General features: G+C 41.1%; 1 protein-coding gene across 1 annotated transcript in view; it reads left to right on the top strand.

Moving 5' to 3' along the window:
* Nucleotides 1-20619, top strand: part of LOC124799209 (chitin synthase chs-2-like) — a 234151-nt gene that overhangs the window by 142786 nt on the left and 70746 nt on the right. Inside the window, exon 16 of the mRNA XM_047262745.1 lies at nt 11882-12117. Coding sequence (XP_047118701.1) covers nt 11882-12117 — 236 coding nt within the window. The remainder of the gene's footprint in view (nt 1-11881; nt 12118-20619) is intronic.

Raw genomic sequence — 20619 nt, forward strand, 5'->3', positions numbered from 1 at the left:
TTGGCTCCTTTTACCGACCTCCCGACTCAGCAGCATTAGTGGCAGAACAACTGAGAGAAAATTTGGAATACATTTCACATAAATTTTCTCAGCATGTTATAGTCTTAGGTGGAGATTTCAATTTACCAGATATAGACTGGGACACTCAGATGTTTAGGACGGGTGGTAGGGACAGAGCATCGAGTGACATTATACTGAGTGCACTGTCCGAAAATTACCTCGAGCAATTAAACAGAGAACCGACTCGTGGAGATAACATATTGGACCTACTGATAACAAACAGACCCGAACTTTTCGAATCTGTATGTACAGAGCAGGGAATCAGTGATCATAAGGCCGTTGCAGCATCCCTGAATATGGAAGTTAATAGGAATATAAAAAAAGGGAGGAAGGTTTATCTGTTTAGCAAGAGTAATAGAAGGCAGATTTCAGACTACCTAACAGATCAAAACGAAAATTTCTGTTCCGACACTGACAATGTTGAGTGTTTATGGAAAAAGTTCAAGGCAATCGTAAAATGCGTTTTAGACAGGTACGTGCCGAGTAAAACTGTGAGGGACGGGAAAAACCCACCGTGGTACAACAACAAAGTTAGGAAACTACTGCGAAAGCAAAGAGAGCTCCACTCCAAGTTTAAACGCAGCCAAAACCTCTCAGACAAACAGAAGCTAAACGATGTCAAAGTTAGTGTAAGGAGGGCTATGCGTGAAGCGTTCATTGAATTCGAAAGTAAAATTCTATGTACCGACTTGACAGAAAATCCTAGGAAGTTCTGGTCTTACGTTAAATCAGTAAGTGGCTTGAAACAGCATATCCAGACACTACGGGATGATGATGGCATTGAAACAGAGGATGACTCGCGTAAAGCTGAAATACTAAACACCTTTTTCCAAAGCTGTTTCACAGAGGAAGACCGCACTGCAGTTCCTTCTCTAAATCCTCGCACAAACGAAAAAATGGCTGACATCGAAATAAGTGTCCAAGGAATAGAAAAGCAACTGGAATCACTCAATAGAGGAAAGTCCACTGGACCTGACGGGATACCAATTCGATTCTACACAGAGTACGCGAAAGAACTAGCCCCCCTTCTAACAGCCGTGTACCGCAAGTCTCTAGAGGAACGGAGGGTTCCAAATGATTGGAAAAGAGCACAGATAGTCCCAGTCTTCAAGAAGGGTCGTCGAGCAGATGCGCAAAACTATAGACCTATATCTCTTACGTCGATCTCTTGTAGAATTTTAGAACATGTTTTTTGCTCGCGTATCATGTCATTTCTGGAAACCCAGAATCTACTATGTAGGAATCAACATGGGTTCCGGAAACAGCGATCGTGTGAGACCCAACTCGCCTTATTTGTTCATGAGACCCAGAAAATATTAGATACAGGCTCCCAGGTAGATGCTATTTTTCTTGACTTCCGGAAGGCGTTCGATACAGTTCCGCACTGTCGCCTGATAAACAAAGTAAGAGCCTACGGAATATCAGACCAGCTGTGTGGCTGGATTGAAGAGTTTTTAGCAAACAGAACACAGCATGTTGTTATCAATGGAGAGACGTCTACAGACGTTAAAGTAACCTCTGGCGTGCCACAGGGGAGTGTTATGGGACCATTGCTTTTCACAATATATATAAATGACTTAGTAGATAGTGTCGGAAGTTCCATGCGGCTTTTCGCGGATGATGCTGTAGTATACAGAGAAGTTGCTGCATTAGAAAATTGTAGCGAAATACAGGAAGATATGCAGCGGATAGGCACTTGGTGCAGGGAGTGGCAACTGACCCTTAACATAGACAAATGTAATGTATTGCGAATACATAGAAAGAAGGATCCTTTATTGTATGATTATATGATAGCGGAACAAACACTGGTAGCAGTTACTTCTGTAAAATATCTGGGAGTATGCGTACGGAACGATTTGAAGTGGAATGATCATATAAAACTAATTGTTGGTAAGGCGGGTACCAGGTTGAGATTCATTGGGAGAGTGCTTAGAAAATGTAGTCCATCAACAAAGGAGGTGGCTTACAAAACACTCGTTCGACCTATACTTGAGTATTGCTCATCAGTGTGGGATCCGTACCAGGTCGGGTTGACGGAGGAGATAGAGAAGATCCAAAGAAGAGCGGCGCGTTTCGTCACTGGGTTATTTGGTAACCGTGATAGCGTTACGGAGATGTTTAATAAACTCAAGTGGCAGACTCTGCAAGAGAGGCGCTCTGCATCGCGGTGTAGCTTGCTCGCCACGTTTCGAGAGGGTGCGTTTCTGGATGAGGTATCGAATATATTGCTTCCCCCTACTTATACTTCCCGAGGAGATCACGAATGTAAAATTAGAGAGATTAGAGCGCGCACGGAGGCTTTCAGACAGTCGTTCTTCCCGCGAACCATACGCGACTGGAACAGGAAAGGGAGGTAATGACAGTGGCACGTAAAGTGCCCTCCGCCACACACCGTTGGGTGGCTTGCGGAGTATCAATGTAGATGTAGATGTAGAAACCAATGTCATGTACGTCCACAATGACCAAATCCAATGCAACGAGGAAAAAAAAAAAAAAAGATGGACAGAGCGTCTTCCATGTAAGCAGGAGATCCCGAGTTCGAGTCCCGGTTGGGGCACACATTTTCAGCTGTCAACGTGAAGGCATATCAACAACACCTGTTGGCAGCTGAGCATTTCAATTAATTATCACTGGGAGAAATGTTTCTACTCCAAACTTTTCCCTTCCAGTCAGAAAAACTTCTTCAGAGTCCGCTTCTTCGTCGTCGTGTAGTTTGCATTTTCATGATCTTTTATAGGTGCATTCATAGTCTATGTCAGTCACAATCTCCATGGATTTATTTTCATAATAGTTGAACATACCATGAATAGATGCAATAAACTCTACAAGTGCATTATTTTAGTATCAATATTTACACTTTGCAATTTCAGATTTACACTATTAAATCTCTGGCGTATGTCCTTCCAAGCTGTCATCATGAATACTGTTTCTAGTCTGCTGAGTTGATTCAATAAAGCTGATGCCTCATTTCACACAAGTAGTTTTTCAAACATATCATTGGCAATATGTGTGAGGGCATTTGTAATGCACGACTAGACCGCTGACAGACACGTCCTTCAGTACAATGAATAGCAGAGTACACAAATAGCTCACAGTGCTCCCACCCAAAATGGCAATTGTGAAGTGATTGGGTAATAGTCATCCACATAAGAATGACCCTTGGAATGCAGTATTTGAAGGAGGTTTGGAATAAGGATGGACTAGAATACTGTTCAGATTGGATGAGAGTTAGAGTATCACTTTTGGTAAGGATGATAGAATTCTGAGTGGGAAACTTCTCTTTTTTTAAATCGTGATGCTAGGTAGTTCTAGGTCTGGTGAAGGATGTAGTTGACTTTTTCAGTGTTTGATGATATTAAGTGCTAAGTAGAGTACTAGTCAATGACTAGTTTATAGTGATGACAGGTGTTTTGGTGTCACAGGAAGAGACAGCATGAGAAAATGTTTCTGGATTCTCTGGGCAAGATAGCCTATCTGTAAATGATCATAAAGGTTATTGGCATGCAGTATTTGGGTAACTCTTACTTCTCACTGTAAATGTATTGCTTATGATTGTAAGTGCTTTAAGAAAGAGACTCTTTGCTGTGTTATGGGTGACAGGAGCAATCTGAGAGGTTGGCATCAATGTCTTGGAAGATAGGTTGTTGATTTGGCAAGGATCAAGTGAAGTGGATTTGACAACAGATGTTGAGGTCCTGGAGGAAATAGCTGATATTGGCCATGCCATGGGTCCAGACCAAGACATCTTCAATGAATCTAAACCAAACAAGGGATTTTAGATACTGAGAGGGTACAAGGAGTCCTCCAAGTGCTCCATAATTGGACTAGCACAGGATGGCAATTATGGAGGTGCTTATGGGAGTAGAAGGGATTTGTTTATAGATTTGACTTTCAACAAAGAAATAGTTATGTGGATAAGAACATGATTGCCTCAAAGGATTAGGAAGGAGGAAAGGATTAGGAAGGAGGTGATGGGTTTTGTATCAGGAGGACACTGGAAAGGTAGTGTACTATCACAGCAAGGTTATAAGGGTGCTGGATCATCATGGTGTACAGGAATGTAACTTCCCCATTGACAAGCAAGGATGCTTATGGTAAAGGGCCAGAAATTGTGCTGAGTTAGTGGAATAAGTGTTTATTATTTTGCCTCAGGGAAGGGGACTGTTGATAAATCAGTTGGAGGTGCTAGGCAAAAAAGGTAAAGAATCTTTCTCAGGAGTGTGTAGCCAACCACAATAGAATAACCGGTAGGGAAAACAGTGGAGTTCCTTTAGTTGAGCTTGGGGGTTAGGTAAAGCATGTGTGTGTGTGTGACTGACAATGTGTGGAGAGACATGGATTCAGATGACAGGTTTTGGAGTGGAAAAAAGGTGTTTTGAAGCTGCTGGAGGTTGTATCGGACTTTTGGGGTGGAATCATAGTGGTAAGGTTTGTAAGCAGTGTGAAAAATATCTTTAATTTTGCAGCTTAATAGTTTGAAAAATGCAAAGTCAGTGACCCATGTTAATAACCAGATTATGGGATTATTTTTCTACAGAATAATACATTAATCAACGTGCATTCCACAGGGATGTTACTGGGTCCACTGTATTGGGATTCAAGTAAGGAAGGTGAAACCAGTTTGGTGATGAGGAGTACCTGGAAGGTTACCAGGAGAGTAAAAGGGTGAAGAATCAGGACTGGAGGGAGACTGGAATTGGTTAAGTCACTTTTTGATGTGCACATTGGCCTGGCAACGGTTGTTAAGATGGGAAGTGAAGGAATTATTCTAGTGACGAGAATGGGTAAAATAGAGCAGGTCCTTCCCACGTTCAGTAGTTTTACATATGTGTATATATATTTTTTAATTTTCTTAAATAAGAATGTGAAGTAGAGACTTCATGAGGAATGAGTCAGAAATACATTACAAAAATTACTCTGGTTGACCATTTTTACATATATTAGCTGCCAGTAACTACTAACATTGTTTTTTAATTAATTTTTTAAGAATAATATGCATCTGATTTCTGTCTTCATCATTATCATCTGCTATTTGATGTCCATTTGTAGATAAATTGTTTCTCTTGACTTTCCATGTGTTAAGGTGGTCTTCAGCTATCCATATCCATGTTATTTGAAAATATTTTCTACCCGTCTTTCACTAGGTCATTCTCTCAGCCTTTCCTTATCTCTAGGTGGCCATTTACCATCCATTCACCTGGCACTATGTCATGTCCACCTCCATGTCAATGTCATTACTACGACAAGTAAGTCTCCCATTCAAGTCTGTTTCCTGATCCATTCATTTGTTTTCCTCTCTCCCCCAGTAATTATCAGTGTGTGTCTGTCCATTGCTTGCTGAGCAGCACTTAGTTTTTGAATATGTCCATGTCTGTGTGCCACAAGTCAAAATAAGTAATATGTATTGATTGTAAACTTTCCTTTTCAAACACTTCATAGTCTTATTTTTAAAGCCATACTTATTGTGCAAAGAGTAATTTTTATTCATTTATTTCTTTAGTTTACCAACCAGTTGTTGTCCACAACTGCTATAAATACAATCGCTCCTTGGTTGTATAAATTCATTATTAACTTGTAAAATTTTTGTTTTACTGTGTTCATTGCACATTATTCCATTCTTAATATAATTAAATTACAGACCTACATTCAAGCACACTGTATTAAGTTCTTTTATTTGTTGTTGAAGGTTTTCTTCTCTGAAGCAAAATAATACTGTAATCACCACAATGATGGTGATTCAAAAATTTCCCATTAATACATAGTCTTTCTTCATTTCCACATCTTAAAAATTTGAAAACTTCCACTAGGACTGTTTTGGTGATACAGGTGTGGGGTTTGACTCCTCCGTCAATTTTGGATTTTAAACAATGGAAAGTCCAAGTAGGAGTATCAACAATATTATGAAAAGGATAGGTTTGCTACTCACCATTAAGATGACACATTGAGTTTCAGACAGACACAATGGAAAAAACTGTTATACGTTTAGATTTTGGCCAGAGGCTTCTTCAGGAAAGAAAATACACTCAAGCAAATGCACCTCACATACACACAACTGCATCTCCAGCTTCTCTAGCCAGAATGCAATTGTATCACACTGAACACAAGCAGCAATCCAGAGTGGAGTGCGGGTGTGGGAACTGCGGTAGGGGAGGGAGGGACCACAGGGTACATGTGTGGGGAGAGCAGTCAGCACTGCATGCTGGGCCTACAGGGGGGAGGGAGGGGAGAAAAATGAGAGGGGCAGAAAAAGGAAAAAAGGCCAGTGGGTGCATTGGCAAAGAGCATTGCACAAAGAGGGTGAGGGGATGTGTATTGACAGGGCATGTAGGACAGAGGGGCAGAAACTGTTAAACCTGAACCAGACCAGACGTTTGAGACTCTGGGATGCAAGGAATGTTACCTGGACAAGCTGGCAGAGGAGGGTTCTGTGCAGGTGCCCATGGCTCTACCCTTTACCTCCTGTACCCCTACTCATCACTGTTGATGCCAGTTCCCTATCACCAACAACTCTCTGGCCCATTGTCTTGCTACTGTTGAACACTACCTCTTGCTATGTCCTTCAGAGTCCAAGCCCACTATCTCATTGCTCGTACACGGTACTAGCTTTATCCTAACTCACAACTATTTCTCCTTTGAAGGGAAGGTATACAAACAAATCCATGTTACAGCCATTGGCACCTGTGTAGTACCCCCTGTGCCAGCCATTAACAAATGTGATATGTATTTGTAAGCATTTCTCCACGCCAGAGTTTTGTTTATGACTAGCACCTGCTCATTTTGCTATAACGTAAATCTGTTATCAAGCCAATGATTAGTCTGAACACTGTAGTGCTGTATTAAGCATAGTCCTATTAGAGTTGATATGCCATTGCCTTTCATTAACTTGATTTCCCCTGTCAACCTTAGGGGGACCCACAGTTTAGTATGAACTGCAAACTGCAGTATGGATTGTTGCTTTTCAAATTACCAAGTCATTACCAGAAGTGACAGAAAAATTCATTGGAGTGACTGGGGATTGAACCCTAGACTGTCAGACATAGAAAAGGTGTACAACTTTGCTTCCGCCGTTTGCCGACAGGTGACGGCAACGGTAAGTAGCGGTCGAAAGAAACAGATCGCAGATGTCAGGCAGTTAGCTTGGAGCTCAGTCAACGTAACCTCATTCAAACATTAGTTGATTTGTGTCTGCATCATAAAGTTGTTCTTGATTGAAAATGTCAGTTTACGAGCCAAATTCTCATCATTTGCGGGAGGTGTTACTGTTTTGTTTCAGTATGAAGAAAACAGCGACAGCGGCTGAGTCTCATCAAATGCTCTCAAGTACGTATGGTAAGGATGCTATTAGTGAAAGAACATGTTGTGAGTGGCTTCAACACTTCAAGAACAGTGATTTTAACATCGTAGACCGGCTTAGTGGTGGAAGAGAGAATCTTTTGAAGATGCAGAATTGGAGACATTGCTGAGTGAAGACTCGCATCAGACTCAAGAAGAATTGGCACGATTGGTGGGAGTGACACAGCAGGTCATATCAAAACGTCTCAAGGCTATGGGCATGATTCAGAAAGAAGAAACTTGGGTCCTGTGTAAGCTGAAACCAAGAGACGTTGAACAGCGTTTGTGTGTTTGTGAACAGTTGCTTCAGTGGCAAAAACAGAAGGGATTTCTGCATCACGCTATGACCAGGGACGAAAAATGGGTTCATTACGATAACCCTAAAAGCAAAAAATCATGGGGATATCATGGCCATGCTTCCAAGTCGACGGCCAAACCGAATATTCACGACTCCAAGATCATGCATTTGATGGGACCAGCTCGGCGTTGTGTACTATGAGGTGTTAAAACCCAGTGAAACAATCTCAGGTGCTCATTATTGAATGCAATTAATGTGTTTGAGCAGAGCATTAAAAGACAAATGGCCGCAATACAGTGAGAGACACGATAAAGTGATTTAGCAGCGTGAAAATGTTTGACCCCACGTTGCATAAGAGGTCAAAACGTACTTGGAAACATTAAAATGGGAAGTCCTACCCCACCCGAATTATTATCCAGACATTGCACCCTCTGTCCATCACCTGTTCAGATCAGTGGTGCATCGCCTGGCTGACCAACACTTCCGATCTCATGAAGAAGTCACAAATCGGATCGATTCGTGGATCGATTTGTGGATCGCTTCAAAAGATGAACAATTTTTTTGATGCAGGATTCATACACTACCCCAAAAGATGGGAGAAAGTAGTGACCAGTGATGGAAAATACTTTGAATGATACATGTGTAACCAATTTGTTTCATTAAAGCCTCAAATGTTGGGGAAAAAATGGTGGAAGCAAAGTTGCACACCTTGTAGCCTACAACTTATACACCGAGGCACTGAGATTTATGTTAAAAGTCAGATGACTCCTTCGTTTGATTAAAGTCTAAGTTAATTCTTTGGACTTCATGATAAATTTAGTGATTTGGGTTCAGTGATAATTTTAGTGAATATCTTGTGAACTATAAAAAGGAAGATGAAGGATCAATAGCTTTTTCTGTCTTATCTGACCCTTTTATTGTGAAATAAAAATATTACAGCTTTGTCCAAGTTTTGGGGAACTGTTCCTTGCCCAAAAATATTATAAAATATTTTCCTAATTGCATTGTACTGCACCAGCCTTGACCAACACTCACAGGAGTTCTTCCTTTCTTCATACCTCAAAAGACTTTGTACACCTCAAGTGGCATTACTCATGGAAATTTATTATTTTCATTACCACTTCTCTGTTTTTAATATTCACATTTATTTACAACACCAAATGAAAACCAATTCTGTGTAATCGAACAGTCCACAGATGTACTGCCGAACCTTAGTGTCAAATGGGCACAATATTTTGGCAGTCAGACATTTCGCCATTAATAGGTGCATTGATGAACTAAGCTCCTTAGGGCACACAGATGACATATATCTCCTCCCACAGCAAACTGTTCCCTCTCTGATCTGCCCATGAAGATGTGCACCGGGAGTCATAGAGACACTTATGTCAGTGTCTGTGGTAGTGTTGATGTAGTAGCTTGGTTGCCCTGGTCACCAGATCATTATGTTTGGTGAGCATCTTCTTAATTAGACTCAAGTACTAGTTCCCAAGCCTTACTGGGATTATAGCCACAGTCGCCATTGATAAGATTGTGTTTGGTTCGAATTTCAATGGCTTCTTTAATGGGACTGTCACAGTATCCGGAAGTCTGCACTAAATTCCAGATAAGTTCATATTTCACAGCATGATTCTCTGGCAGGCAGTGCTCGGTGGCAGCCAACTTGTTAGATTACATTAGTGGAGTGTGCTGTTGGTGTTCTCGGCATTGATCTTTGACGATGTGCACTGCTTGTCCAGTATATGTCTCGCCACATTGTCATGGAATTTGATATACCCCAGCCTTCTGCAAACTGTGGTCATCTTTGACACACCCTAGTAATGCCTGCGTTTTATTGGTTGGGCAAAAGACAGTTCTTATCCAGTGCTTTTTCAGTAAGCGCCTAATTTTTCCGGATAGCATGTCAGTGTGCGGTATAAAGGCTGTACTTATCTCTTCCTCTATGATTTCTTCTGTTTAGGGATGTGGTAAAGAGTGCACCTGATCTGCCATTTTAGTATTAGTTTTTTCAGCACACGGTTCTGTGGTGTTCAAATTCCTGAGGCAGACACCTTGCACATGAGATGGTGTGTACTCTGTGTACTAGTGTTTTCAATACCCTATTCCTTGGCACAGAGTGGTAGCAACTATCTGCATGCAAATACAGGTTAGTTTGTGCTTTATTTCAAGACATACCATGGCCCAGAGTGCCATCAGCTCTTCTCCTGGCCATAATGTCAAGGAATGACAGTCTTCCTGCTGACAAAGGCAATGATACTGTTGTTTTCTCCCACAAGGACTACACAGATGCAGAACTTGTTAAATGAAGACTCCTACAGGAAGATCAGTGCTGATCCCACCAAGTAAGTGGAGGACAAAACCAGGGCACCTCTCAAGGAATTGGAAGTACCAGAGAGGGTCATCAAGAAACTGATATCGTAGTGAGCTTTGACATTGTTTCATTATTCCCGGGGTTCCTCTCGCCATAAATTTGGCAAGAAAATCACTGACATTTTCAGGCTTGTCCTAACATCCTAGTATTTTCTGTTTAATGGAGAAAACTATGAGTGAATGGAGGGAGTTGCAAAGTGCAGCCAACTCTCACCAGGGATTATGAATTTGTATATGATTCACTTTGAAAAAGAGGCCGTGAAGGCATCCAAATGGAAACCCACCTGCTTTTTCTATTGTGTGGGTGACGTGTTCACCATCTGGCCCCATGGAAGGACAAACTGCTTGACTTCCCAACATCAAATTTGCTATGGAGACTGAAGAATAAGATGCACACTGACCTGTATTTACATGCAGATAGCTGCCACCACCCTCCACAGAGCAATAGGGTACTAAAAACACTAGTTTACAGGACAGACATCATTTCAGATGCAGAGAATCTGCCCCAGGAACTGGAACACCTCAGAACTGTGTTCTGAAAAAAAACAGATACTCAGAATGAAGGCACATTTACCATATTCTTTGCCCCGCCACTAAAGTACAACTGCTTGAGATGGAAGAAATCATGAAGGAAGAGGTAGCCACAGTTTTTACACTGCAAACTGCTGTGCTTTCAGCAAAGGAGGGCACGTTCTGAAGAAGCACCGCATAAGAACTATCTTTTGCCCCCACAAAAAGACACAGGCATTACTGGTGAGTGTCAAAGATGACCTCAGTTCGCAAAAGGATGGAGTACATCAGATTCCATGCAAATGTGGCAAGACATATATTGGACAAACAATGCACACTGTCAAAGATAAATTCCAAGTATACCAGTGGCACACTCCACTAACTTAAACTAACAGATCGGTGGTCACAGAGCAGTGTTTATCAGAGAATCATGTGACGGAATATGAATGTGCCTGGATTTTAGTGGAGATTTCCAAATATTGGGACAGCGTCATTAGAGAAGACACTAAAATTTGCACCAGAGATGATCTTTTCAAGTGGAACTGCAGCAACAATCTCAGCAAAACTTGGGAACCAGCAATGCGTCTAGCAAGAAGATTCTCACCAAACATGATAATCTGGGGACTAGGTGGACTGAGCAACTACATTGACATTACCACATATGCCAATACAAGTATATTCTTGGCTGCCAACATGCACTCTCATGGGCGGACCTTGGAGGGAACATCTTACAGGGGGTGGGGTGGAGGGAGGGGGTGGGGCGGTGGGTGAGGAAATAAGACAGCTGCATGCCCTGAGAAGCTCAGTTTGTCTATGCACTTGGCAATGGGGCCATATTTGATCACTGTAATATTGTGCCTGTTTGACATTAAGGTCTGGCACTCTGATGGGCTGTTTGATCAATGAATACACCAGGAGAAACTGAAGAATCAGTTCTATATTCTTTTAAAATGATTATGAAACAAAACTGTTGCAAGACATAAAATTCTTTGTTGAGTGTCCCAGAGATTCTGTGTTGTTCTTTGTGATGGATTGGCACCTGTATCTTCATTTAATTGAGAAGGTAGTAATAGCATGTCCCTCAGTACAGTTTTTTTGTCTACATGTGGCCCAAATTCAGTGCACTCAAATTTGAAACAATGTGTTATGACAATATTCAATATTATTTGATTTTTATTCATTAATGACTAAAGACATGTATTGAATATGAGTGTGGTACACTCAGATATTGAATCTTTAGCAACTTAAACATTTTTTTCAAAATTGATAATCATAATTATTATGTCTTGTGATACCTTTGAAATCTTTGTGTAGGAACAAGCAGTGGCCATAGAAACAAAGAAAAAAGATAAGAAGAAGGGCATGTTTAGCTTCCTGACAAAGTTCACTGACAAAACAAAGAGCAACAAAGGCTCCATTGAATTTTCTCTGGCTAATTTATTTAAATGCATGTGCTGCACATATCCAAAACCTTCTGAAGAAACAGAACGTCTACTAATGATTTCTGGAAGTTTAGAAGCGATTGGAAAGAGACTGGAGACCCTTGAACGGTGAGACCTGTTTTATGAACATTAGAAAAGTCAAGTAATGTGATAGTATCATGAAACAGTGTACTTATGCAGCACTAACTATTAACTGTCAATAATGGTTGTCTGTTTAATTTATGTTAATCAAGGGCTTTTACTATTACTTTTTTCCCAATAGATTCATAATAATATCATTGCTTAAAAATTCATAATTCGCACTTACGTGTCCACCCAAGGGAAATAATTATTTAGTATGTGGTTTAAGAATGCAGATTTATTTAATTAAAAACACCATTCACTCTGACACTAAAATTAGTTTGGAATTTCTTAAATCAGAATATGGAACTCCACTCAAAACATTACACGGTGGTGAATAATTTTTTTCCAAATTGTCTGATCAATCATGTTAATTATTGTGACTCTTCAAGCTTTCCCAGCAGATATGGTGGAATAAACTTCACAGGTTTGACACTGGATGACATTCAAATTTGCACAATGTCATCCAGTGGAAATTTAGTTATTATTAACTTTACTGGACACATTGGATCCTGAGTTGTTCCACATCCAGTTCTTCTTTGAAGGTTGTATTGTTCAGTTCTGGTGATCTGCCCAGTACCATTTCATTCTTTCTGATTGTAATTTTTGCAACTCGTCTGAAATCTCTGTAGACCTCCTATGCATCATTTCTGCTGAAAATGTTTTTTTCTTAAGAAGAATACTAATTTTATCATTGTCCTCTGTATCTGTTTTCTGGAGTTTATCTGCTTTAAGATCTTGCTGAATGTTTGGATCCATTGTCCTCCTGTCTTCTTTCTAAGATTCCTCATCACAAGTTGTTGTAAAATCCTGTTTCTTTTTATTCACTATAAGTGAAAGAAAGAATACTCTTTTCTTATTCATTATGCTGGTGACTGGGTCAGTCTCCTGATAGACAGATTCAGTGGGGAGACTCCTTTGAGCTTCTGTTTTTATTTGTGTAAGTTCTGATGATTCTTCTTTTAGTTTTGAAGGGCTGAGCAGTTCCTCTTTCATTTTTAATGTGGAACAAAGTTTCCCGAGTATAAGTGACTCCCAGAAGAGTTATGGTTTTGTATTGTTGGAACTTAGTGTCTATTGAGAAGCATTTCTTATTATATGTTGACCAACTAGAAAGTGAGCCTTTATCATTTTGTTGGTTCTATTTATCCCCATTTGTTTCTCACTTAAGTTACACTTCATAATTCAGCTATGGTGTTTAAACAGTAGAACTATATAAATTTTTTAATTGCGTATGAAGGCTTTTTCTTATACACAGGAATTTCATGGGCATGGTCTGAGTTTTCTGAAAGGATACTTGTTATCCTGTTTTTAATTGATTATGAAGGCTTTTTCTTATACACAGGAATTTCATGGGCATGATCTCAGTTTTCTGAAAGGATACTTGTTATTCTGTTTTTAAGTTGATTTTGTGAGACTGGAGATCTGGGTATGATCTACTTTGATGTCATGAGTTAAGAGAGCTAAATGATCAGCAAGCTGCAGACAGTTTGTTCTCATTGAGGGTTTTGCTCCAATTTTGATTTTAGGCAGATTTTCTTTGTGTCAAAACCTCATGACGTAGTTGATGGCAACATTGAAAAGCAGTGGAGACAATCCATTGCCTTGTCTAAGACTTTTTATTGTGAAAACATTTGAAATTGTATCCCTAACTTTACCTTGGAATTTGTCTTGGTTAAAGCTAGTTTTACGGTTTTTGTTAATTTGAGATGAAGACTGTATGTTTTGAGGATTTTTAAAATTGTGAATCTGTGAATATTATCACATGCTTTTTTGAAGTATGTGAATGAAATAAGGAGTTGTTTAGTTCTGTATGTCCAATGACCTTGCCACAGTGGAAACATTGGTTCCCATCAGGTCACTGAAGTTAAGCACTGTTGAGCTTGGCTAGCACTCGAATAGGTGGCCATCCTGTCTGCTAATCTCTGTTGGCAGACAACAGCAAGGAGAGTGGTGTGCCGTCCATGTGACCTTCCATATCTGCATCCAGTGATAGGCTGAGAATGAAATGGTAGTCAGTCTGTACCATTGTGTCTTACGAGGCACGTTTGGACATAGTTTATTTCTGTATTTGTAACATTCTATTACTAGTTTCAGACTGAAAATTTGGCATGGGCAGCTGCTGTGTGGATGAAATCTTCCTAGTATTCTCCAAATTGTGCTTCCAGAGTGTTGTTGATCTTGTTGTAAATTGTACAGGAGAAAATATTGTTTGTAAAGTCTGGAAGTCCCTGTAATTATCTATGTTGGTTTTATCACCTTTTTTATGTAATGGGGAGATTATTTCTGTGGTCCAATGCTCTGTAATTTTCTTTACAACCCATATTTTGACCAGCTTTGGTGGAGATATATGACTGCACGTTTTCCTTGTTTTTCCAGATTTCTGCACAGATTAGGTATTTGCCAAGAGCCTTGTAATATTTTAGTTTTCTGATTGTGAGTTTTATCTCATTGCTGTTGAGTATCTATTAGACCATGGGTGGTTAAAATGAATTTGTCCATATTTCTGTTTGGTCATCACAATTTAAAAATTTGTTGAATGTCTCTGTAAGGATCTCTTCTTTTCTTACTATGTGGCAACTTTCCTGATTTGACTCTCAGTTTTAATTTTTTTAGGGTGATTCATATTTTTAAGATATTTGCCAAAAGTTTTTTTAATAATGTGGCAATTGCTTTTTTTTAAAAAAAGTTACATCTATTATTTCTAGTTTTTTTTTTAAGGATTTTTGCTTTGTTCATCTAATGATTTTATGAGTTGGACTTCCTGTGTTTTATTAGCTCTAAATTAATTTTTTCTTGAAGTTTGGACTTGATGGTTAGTTCATGCAAGCGTGGTGTCTTGTCTGTACCACCTGGCTGCATTCGTTCCACCAATCATGTTTCTCCCTGAGATTGGAGCTAGTTCTTCTGCTGTCAACTATAATTTGATGATCAATTCTTGTAGTGATTTGATGTTGATAGACTCTTTCCAGATTTCGTGTAGGACATGTTTCATTCATTTGGTTTGGAAGAATTTTCTCCAATTTTTATTTGGAAGTTCATTCTTTACCCTAGGAGTTAATTTTATTTTGATCTTTACAGTGTAGTAGTCAAACTGCATGTATGTTATCTTTGGGACTTCAAGCTTGTAGATTTGATGATGGTACAATTTATACAGGGAGACATGATCTAGCTGCCATTCACATTTTATGAATGCATAATGTTTCCAAGTTTTTTTTATTTGATTTTGTTATAAGTTTGTGGTTCCTGCAAATTTCAGTTTGACCAGTCTTGTTTGTTCATTTATGAGCTGGTCATTTTCCATTAACATCTTGGCCTCTTGTTACTTGTTCCAGTTGTGCATTTAAATACAGTTAATAATAATAATGACAATAGTAGTAATAATAATAATAATAATAATAATAATAATAATACTTTATTCGATATAAAATGATTCATTGCATATATGCAAAAATGTGAAGATTTAATTTTTCTCTTATGAATTAGCCAGTTGTAATTGAAACTAGCTTACTCCCCTTTTACAATATTATCTCAGTTCATCAGTCAGTCTGCTAGTAACATGACATCAATTACAATGACAGTTCTTTATTGTTCAGCTCTCATCAGCACAAATTCACACCAAAAATAGCAGTTGCACCACAAAGTTTCTGACAATATTTGTTTCTGACAGCCCATACCATGTTCACACCACAAATCTTTCTCTCTCTGCCAGAAATGAAAGACTGACAGTACTTAAATGCTGAAGGCATCTGGAGCCAAAGACATATTTATAACTTTTTGACTACAAGGATATTAGAAAACAATACAGGAAACACGTCTTACGACAATATGAGGAACAGGTCATACAATTGTCATTTTAAGAACCTGAACACCACTTTGTATGTAAACTCTATATTCTTTGATTGTATAAGGCATGTTATGTGATACTAAAATTGAACTGAATTATTAAGAACACTGAACAAAACATACTATTACATGCCAAGTGATGGAATAAGAGTGAACAAACTGCAATGGCGGCACACATTTGAAAAAAGTCAAAGATTTTGGTAGTTCAAAGATAGCATGTTGTGTCAACAATTGATTCTGGTGCTCGAAGACCACCACGAACCCCACTCCTCCCTAGTGGGGAACACGGAGAGAGGTGGTGATGTAGGTTGGTGTGGCACTTGGTCTGTGATTGTAGATACCGTTGATGATGAAATCGTGTTGCCACATTGGTGGGCAGAGCAAGTGCTGAACCAGGAAACTGGGATCAGGCAGCCCAACGGTGTGGGGGCATGGAGCGCCATGAGTGGCATGCAAATAGTGAGGGGGCCATTGTTGTCAATTGAGGCAGTGTTGGCTGTCTCCTCTTGTATGGAGGGATCACAAACGCTCAGAGGAGCATGATGTGTGAAGCTATTCACATGGGTACTAGAAGAAATCTGCTAAATTTCGATTACATGGTAAGTCACTCAAATCTTAAGGCTGTAAATTCAACTGCATACTTAGGGATTACAATTACAAATAACCTAAATTGGAATGATCACATAGATAATGTTGTGGGTAGAGCAAACCAAAGACTGTGATTCATTGGCGGAACACTTAGAAGGTGCAACAGGACTACTAAAGAGGCTGCTTACACCATGCTTGTCTGCTCTATTCTGGAGTATTGCTGTGCGGTGTGGGATCCACAATGGTTGGGACTAACAGCTGACATTGAAGAAGTTCAAAGAAGGGCAGCTCGTTTTGTATTATCATCAAATAGAAGAGATAATGCCACGGACATGATATGTGAATCGGAGTGCCAATTATTAAAACAAAGGTGTTTTTTGTTGTGATGGGATCTTCACATGAACTTTCAATCACCAGTTTTCTCCTCTGATTGCAAAACATTTGTTGGCATCCACCTGCATAGGGAGAAATGATCATCATGATGAAATAAGAGAAATCAGGGTTTGCTCAGAAAAATTTAAGTGCTTGTTTTTGCTGCGCACCATTCGAGAGTGAAACGGTAGAGAGACAGCGTGAAGATGGTTCATTGAACCCTCTGCCAGGCACTTTATTGTGAATAGCAGAGTAATCACGTAGATGTACATGTAGATGTAGACATAGATGTGGGCGATTGAATCGTCCAGTTTGGGTGGAGGAGCATGCAGGACGGACAGTGTGTCGACGCGTAGCTGCAAAGAGAGATCCTTGATGGGAAAGGATGACATGTCAACGTGGAAGATGACAATGTAGGTGTCATCAGATGGCATTGGCTGCTCAGTGGAATCACTGTGGTGGGGGCAAGGTGAGGGTAATCCTTCATATGCAACCTCTGAACTGGGTGCAATACATGAAGCACTATTGTCACATGCAGTACTGGAGCTGGAAGGAGAGCTCGGCCCATTAGGAGCATTGGGAGTGAGGGGTCACATGAAATACGGGGTGGGGTGGAGTTGTCCTCCAAATCTGCATCTTTGTTGAGCCACTAAGCAGGTTCGAGATGCAAGACGGACGCTGTTTCTCTTTTACCATGGAGCAGAATGCCAAAGTTCTGCAGTGAGTGGCGCAACACTTTATGTGGGCTCAAGTACAGTGGGGGGGACAGCGCAGGTTGCATTGTGTCATCACGCAACAATACATAGTCACAAATGTGTAGGTCTTTGTGCAGTAAAATGTGAGAGCCTGTGTGTGCCCTTGCTGGCGCAGGGCTTATCTACACAGCAAAGTGTCAGACTCGTTCTACTAGAGTCAGAAGTTTGGACTGCACATGCGTGTTAGAGTCCTTGATGAATTACGCCTGAAGGACGAGAGGTACCCTGTACAATAAATCTGCTAGGGAGATTTCTAAATCCTCTTTGTAGGCCATACAGATGCCAAGGAGGATCCAGGGGAGAGTGTCTGACCAAGACGTGTCATGGCACATCATTGCGCCTTTTAACGTACAGTGTCAGTGCTCAGCCAGCCCGTTGCTCTGCAGGTGATAGGCTGTTGTGCATAATTTTTTTGCACTACATTGGTCATACAGCTTGGAAAAAAGAACAACCTCAAATTGTGATCTCTGGTCCATTGTGACTGAAGACAGGCAGCTGGACCACTTGGTCCGGGAGGCTATAAAGGGTCATGCGACAGAGTCGGCTGTTATATCCTTGATCAGAATGGTCTCGCCCCACCAACTAACGTGGTCAATGATGGACAGGATGTAGCAAAAACCCTTTGAATGGGAAGGAATGTCAAACGAGCCCAAGAGTGGGTATGCATGGCAGTCAGCCTTGGAGTGTTGGCAGGGTACACATGAACGGGACCAGTTTTTGCAGTCTGGCCAGCCCCTGTCTGCACAAAAGACTCCGTTATTAGGCACCATGTGCCTAATAACAAAGCACTTCATTATTCAGCATGTGGTGGCCCAAATACTAGGATGTGTGAGGTCATGGACAGCAGCAAATATCTTATGGCACAAGACAGCCAGAACCTTGGGGTGGGCTGTGCCTGTGGAAATGTCACAGAGGACAAGTAGGGAAGAACCTGCAATTTGGTGGGGCTCAATTGAGAGCAAGGTAGACTCACTGTGTAGTAACTGCTGTATGTCATCGTCTGTCTTTTGCGGGATCACTAGTTCATCAAAGTCCAAAGAGAACAAGATCATACCAATTCATAACATGTTGTCGGCGACAATGTTGCCCACCCCATTGGTGGTGAATTGACATATTAAGTCCATGTGTCAGAAGCATCAAGGAGGAAGGTCATCTGTTGGGTTAGACACTGCATCGGCCAGCAGCTTGTGGTCGGTATATATAGTCACCGATCTACCCTCGATGAACTGCTTCATAAACGAAAAAACAGTCTCATTTGAAAGTGACCTGTTTACACTGTGAGGCAGACAACTTTCATGAGAAGAAACAAAGTGGTTGCGCAGAACCCTCGATGTGCTGAAGGAGCACAGTGCCAGTGGTTGCATCACTCGTGTCTGCCATGATCGATATTGGAGCTTTGGAGAACGTGTGCATGGAGTGACAGCATTCGCTAGTGCAGTTTTTAACTTGATGAACGCTCGTTGCAGTCACACCGCAGAACCTTGCGAAGTCCGGAAGTATTCTTTCCTGCAAGTGTATCAGTCAAGAGTGCTTGCAGGGATACAGCACGCAGGATGTGTCATCAAAAATAGTTTATCATGCCTAGGAAACAGCATAGGTCACAGTAAGTCTCAAGCAGAGGAAGGTCACAGAAAAAGGCGACCCATTCCAACATGGGGTGGATCTCTCCTGCAGAGACAGTATAGCCTGGAAATGTCACACTAGCAGCTCGCAGCTGCTATTTATCATCGTTGATCTCAACACTATTCTCGGCAAGTAAATTAAGGACTCTTGACAGATATTGTTCATGCTTCTTGGAGATAGTTGATGAAATAAGAATATTGTCTAGGTATGTGTAACAGTACAGCAGCGAGAATAGTACAGAATCAATAAAATGTTGCCATGCCTGTGTGGCGTTTTTATGCCATATGGTATGTGGCAGTACTCATAGAGTCTGAAAGGGGTGATTATTGCAGTCTTGGGGATGTTGTTCTTATGCATTGGGATCTGGCGGTATGCTTCCTGACAGTGTTTCACACTGAAAACCTGCACACAATGGAGCTGTTGGGCGAAATCCTGTATGTATGGTATCAGATAGTTATCTAAGATGGTCTGGGCATTCAGTTGTTGGCAATCACCACACAAATGAAATGAGCCATCCTTCTTAGGAACTAAGTGGATCAATGAGCACCAATTACTGTTGGGTGAGCTGACAATACTGGAGTCTAGCAATTCTTGTACTGCGGTTTTGCATGCTGCAGTTTTGTGGTGCTAAGGCATCGAGCTTTATGGCATGCTGATGGGCATCCTGTGGTGTTCAATTAGTGAAAAGTACTGTTAGTAACCACCAATAGGATTCCCTGAGTAACAACAGTGGGGGTAGGTGTTGGAACACTCATGACACTAGAGGCTAAAATGTCACTGACCCATGGGAGGAGGCATCACTGCGAGGGTGTCTGCTGCATCTTCGCCACGGTGGTATTGGCATCATCTTGTCCCTGTGGTGTGGCCGCATCCTCTGCTGCCTCGAGTGTGCGTCTCAGGTAAGTTGACGTGGTGGCGATCACCTGTTGTAGGCGTATGTTCTCAGCATGGGGGTCGGTGGACTCATAGTGCTGAGTTGTTAAGCAGGCCGGGGCATCGGTGAGCTCTGCAGTGAGGCAGGCACATTCAGTTGTAACAGCAGACAGGGCGTCACAGTGTGAGTCAGGAGGTGGTGTGGTGGTAGCAAAGGTCCCTGGTATCCAGTTGTGGGTACCATGCTGCAGGGGGGCTCCTGCTTCAAGGTCCGGTGAGAACCCGCAGTTGTGTGGGAAATCCATGATGCTAACAGGCGCAGTCAACACCCACAATGCAGAATATCCAGGTACAGCATAAGGCGGACTAGAGGTGTAGTTGAATTTTGGCCAAGACATGGTGTTGTCGGTTGCCTGGAGTGGCATACGAGGTG

The sequence above is a fragment of the Schistocerca piceifrons genome, chromosome 5, assembly GCF_021461385.2.
Source record: "Schistocerca piceifrons isolate TAMUIC-IGC-003096 chromosome 5, iqSchPice1.1, whole genome shotgun sequence".
NCBI classification, from domain to species: domain Eukaryota; kingdom Metazoa; phylum Arthropoda; class Insecta; order Orthoptera; family Acrididae; genus Schistocerca; species Schistocerca piceifrons.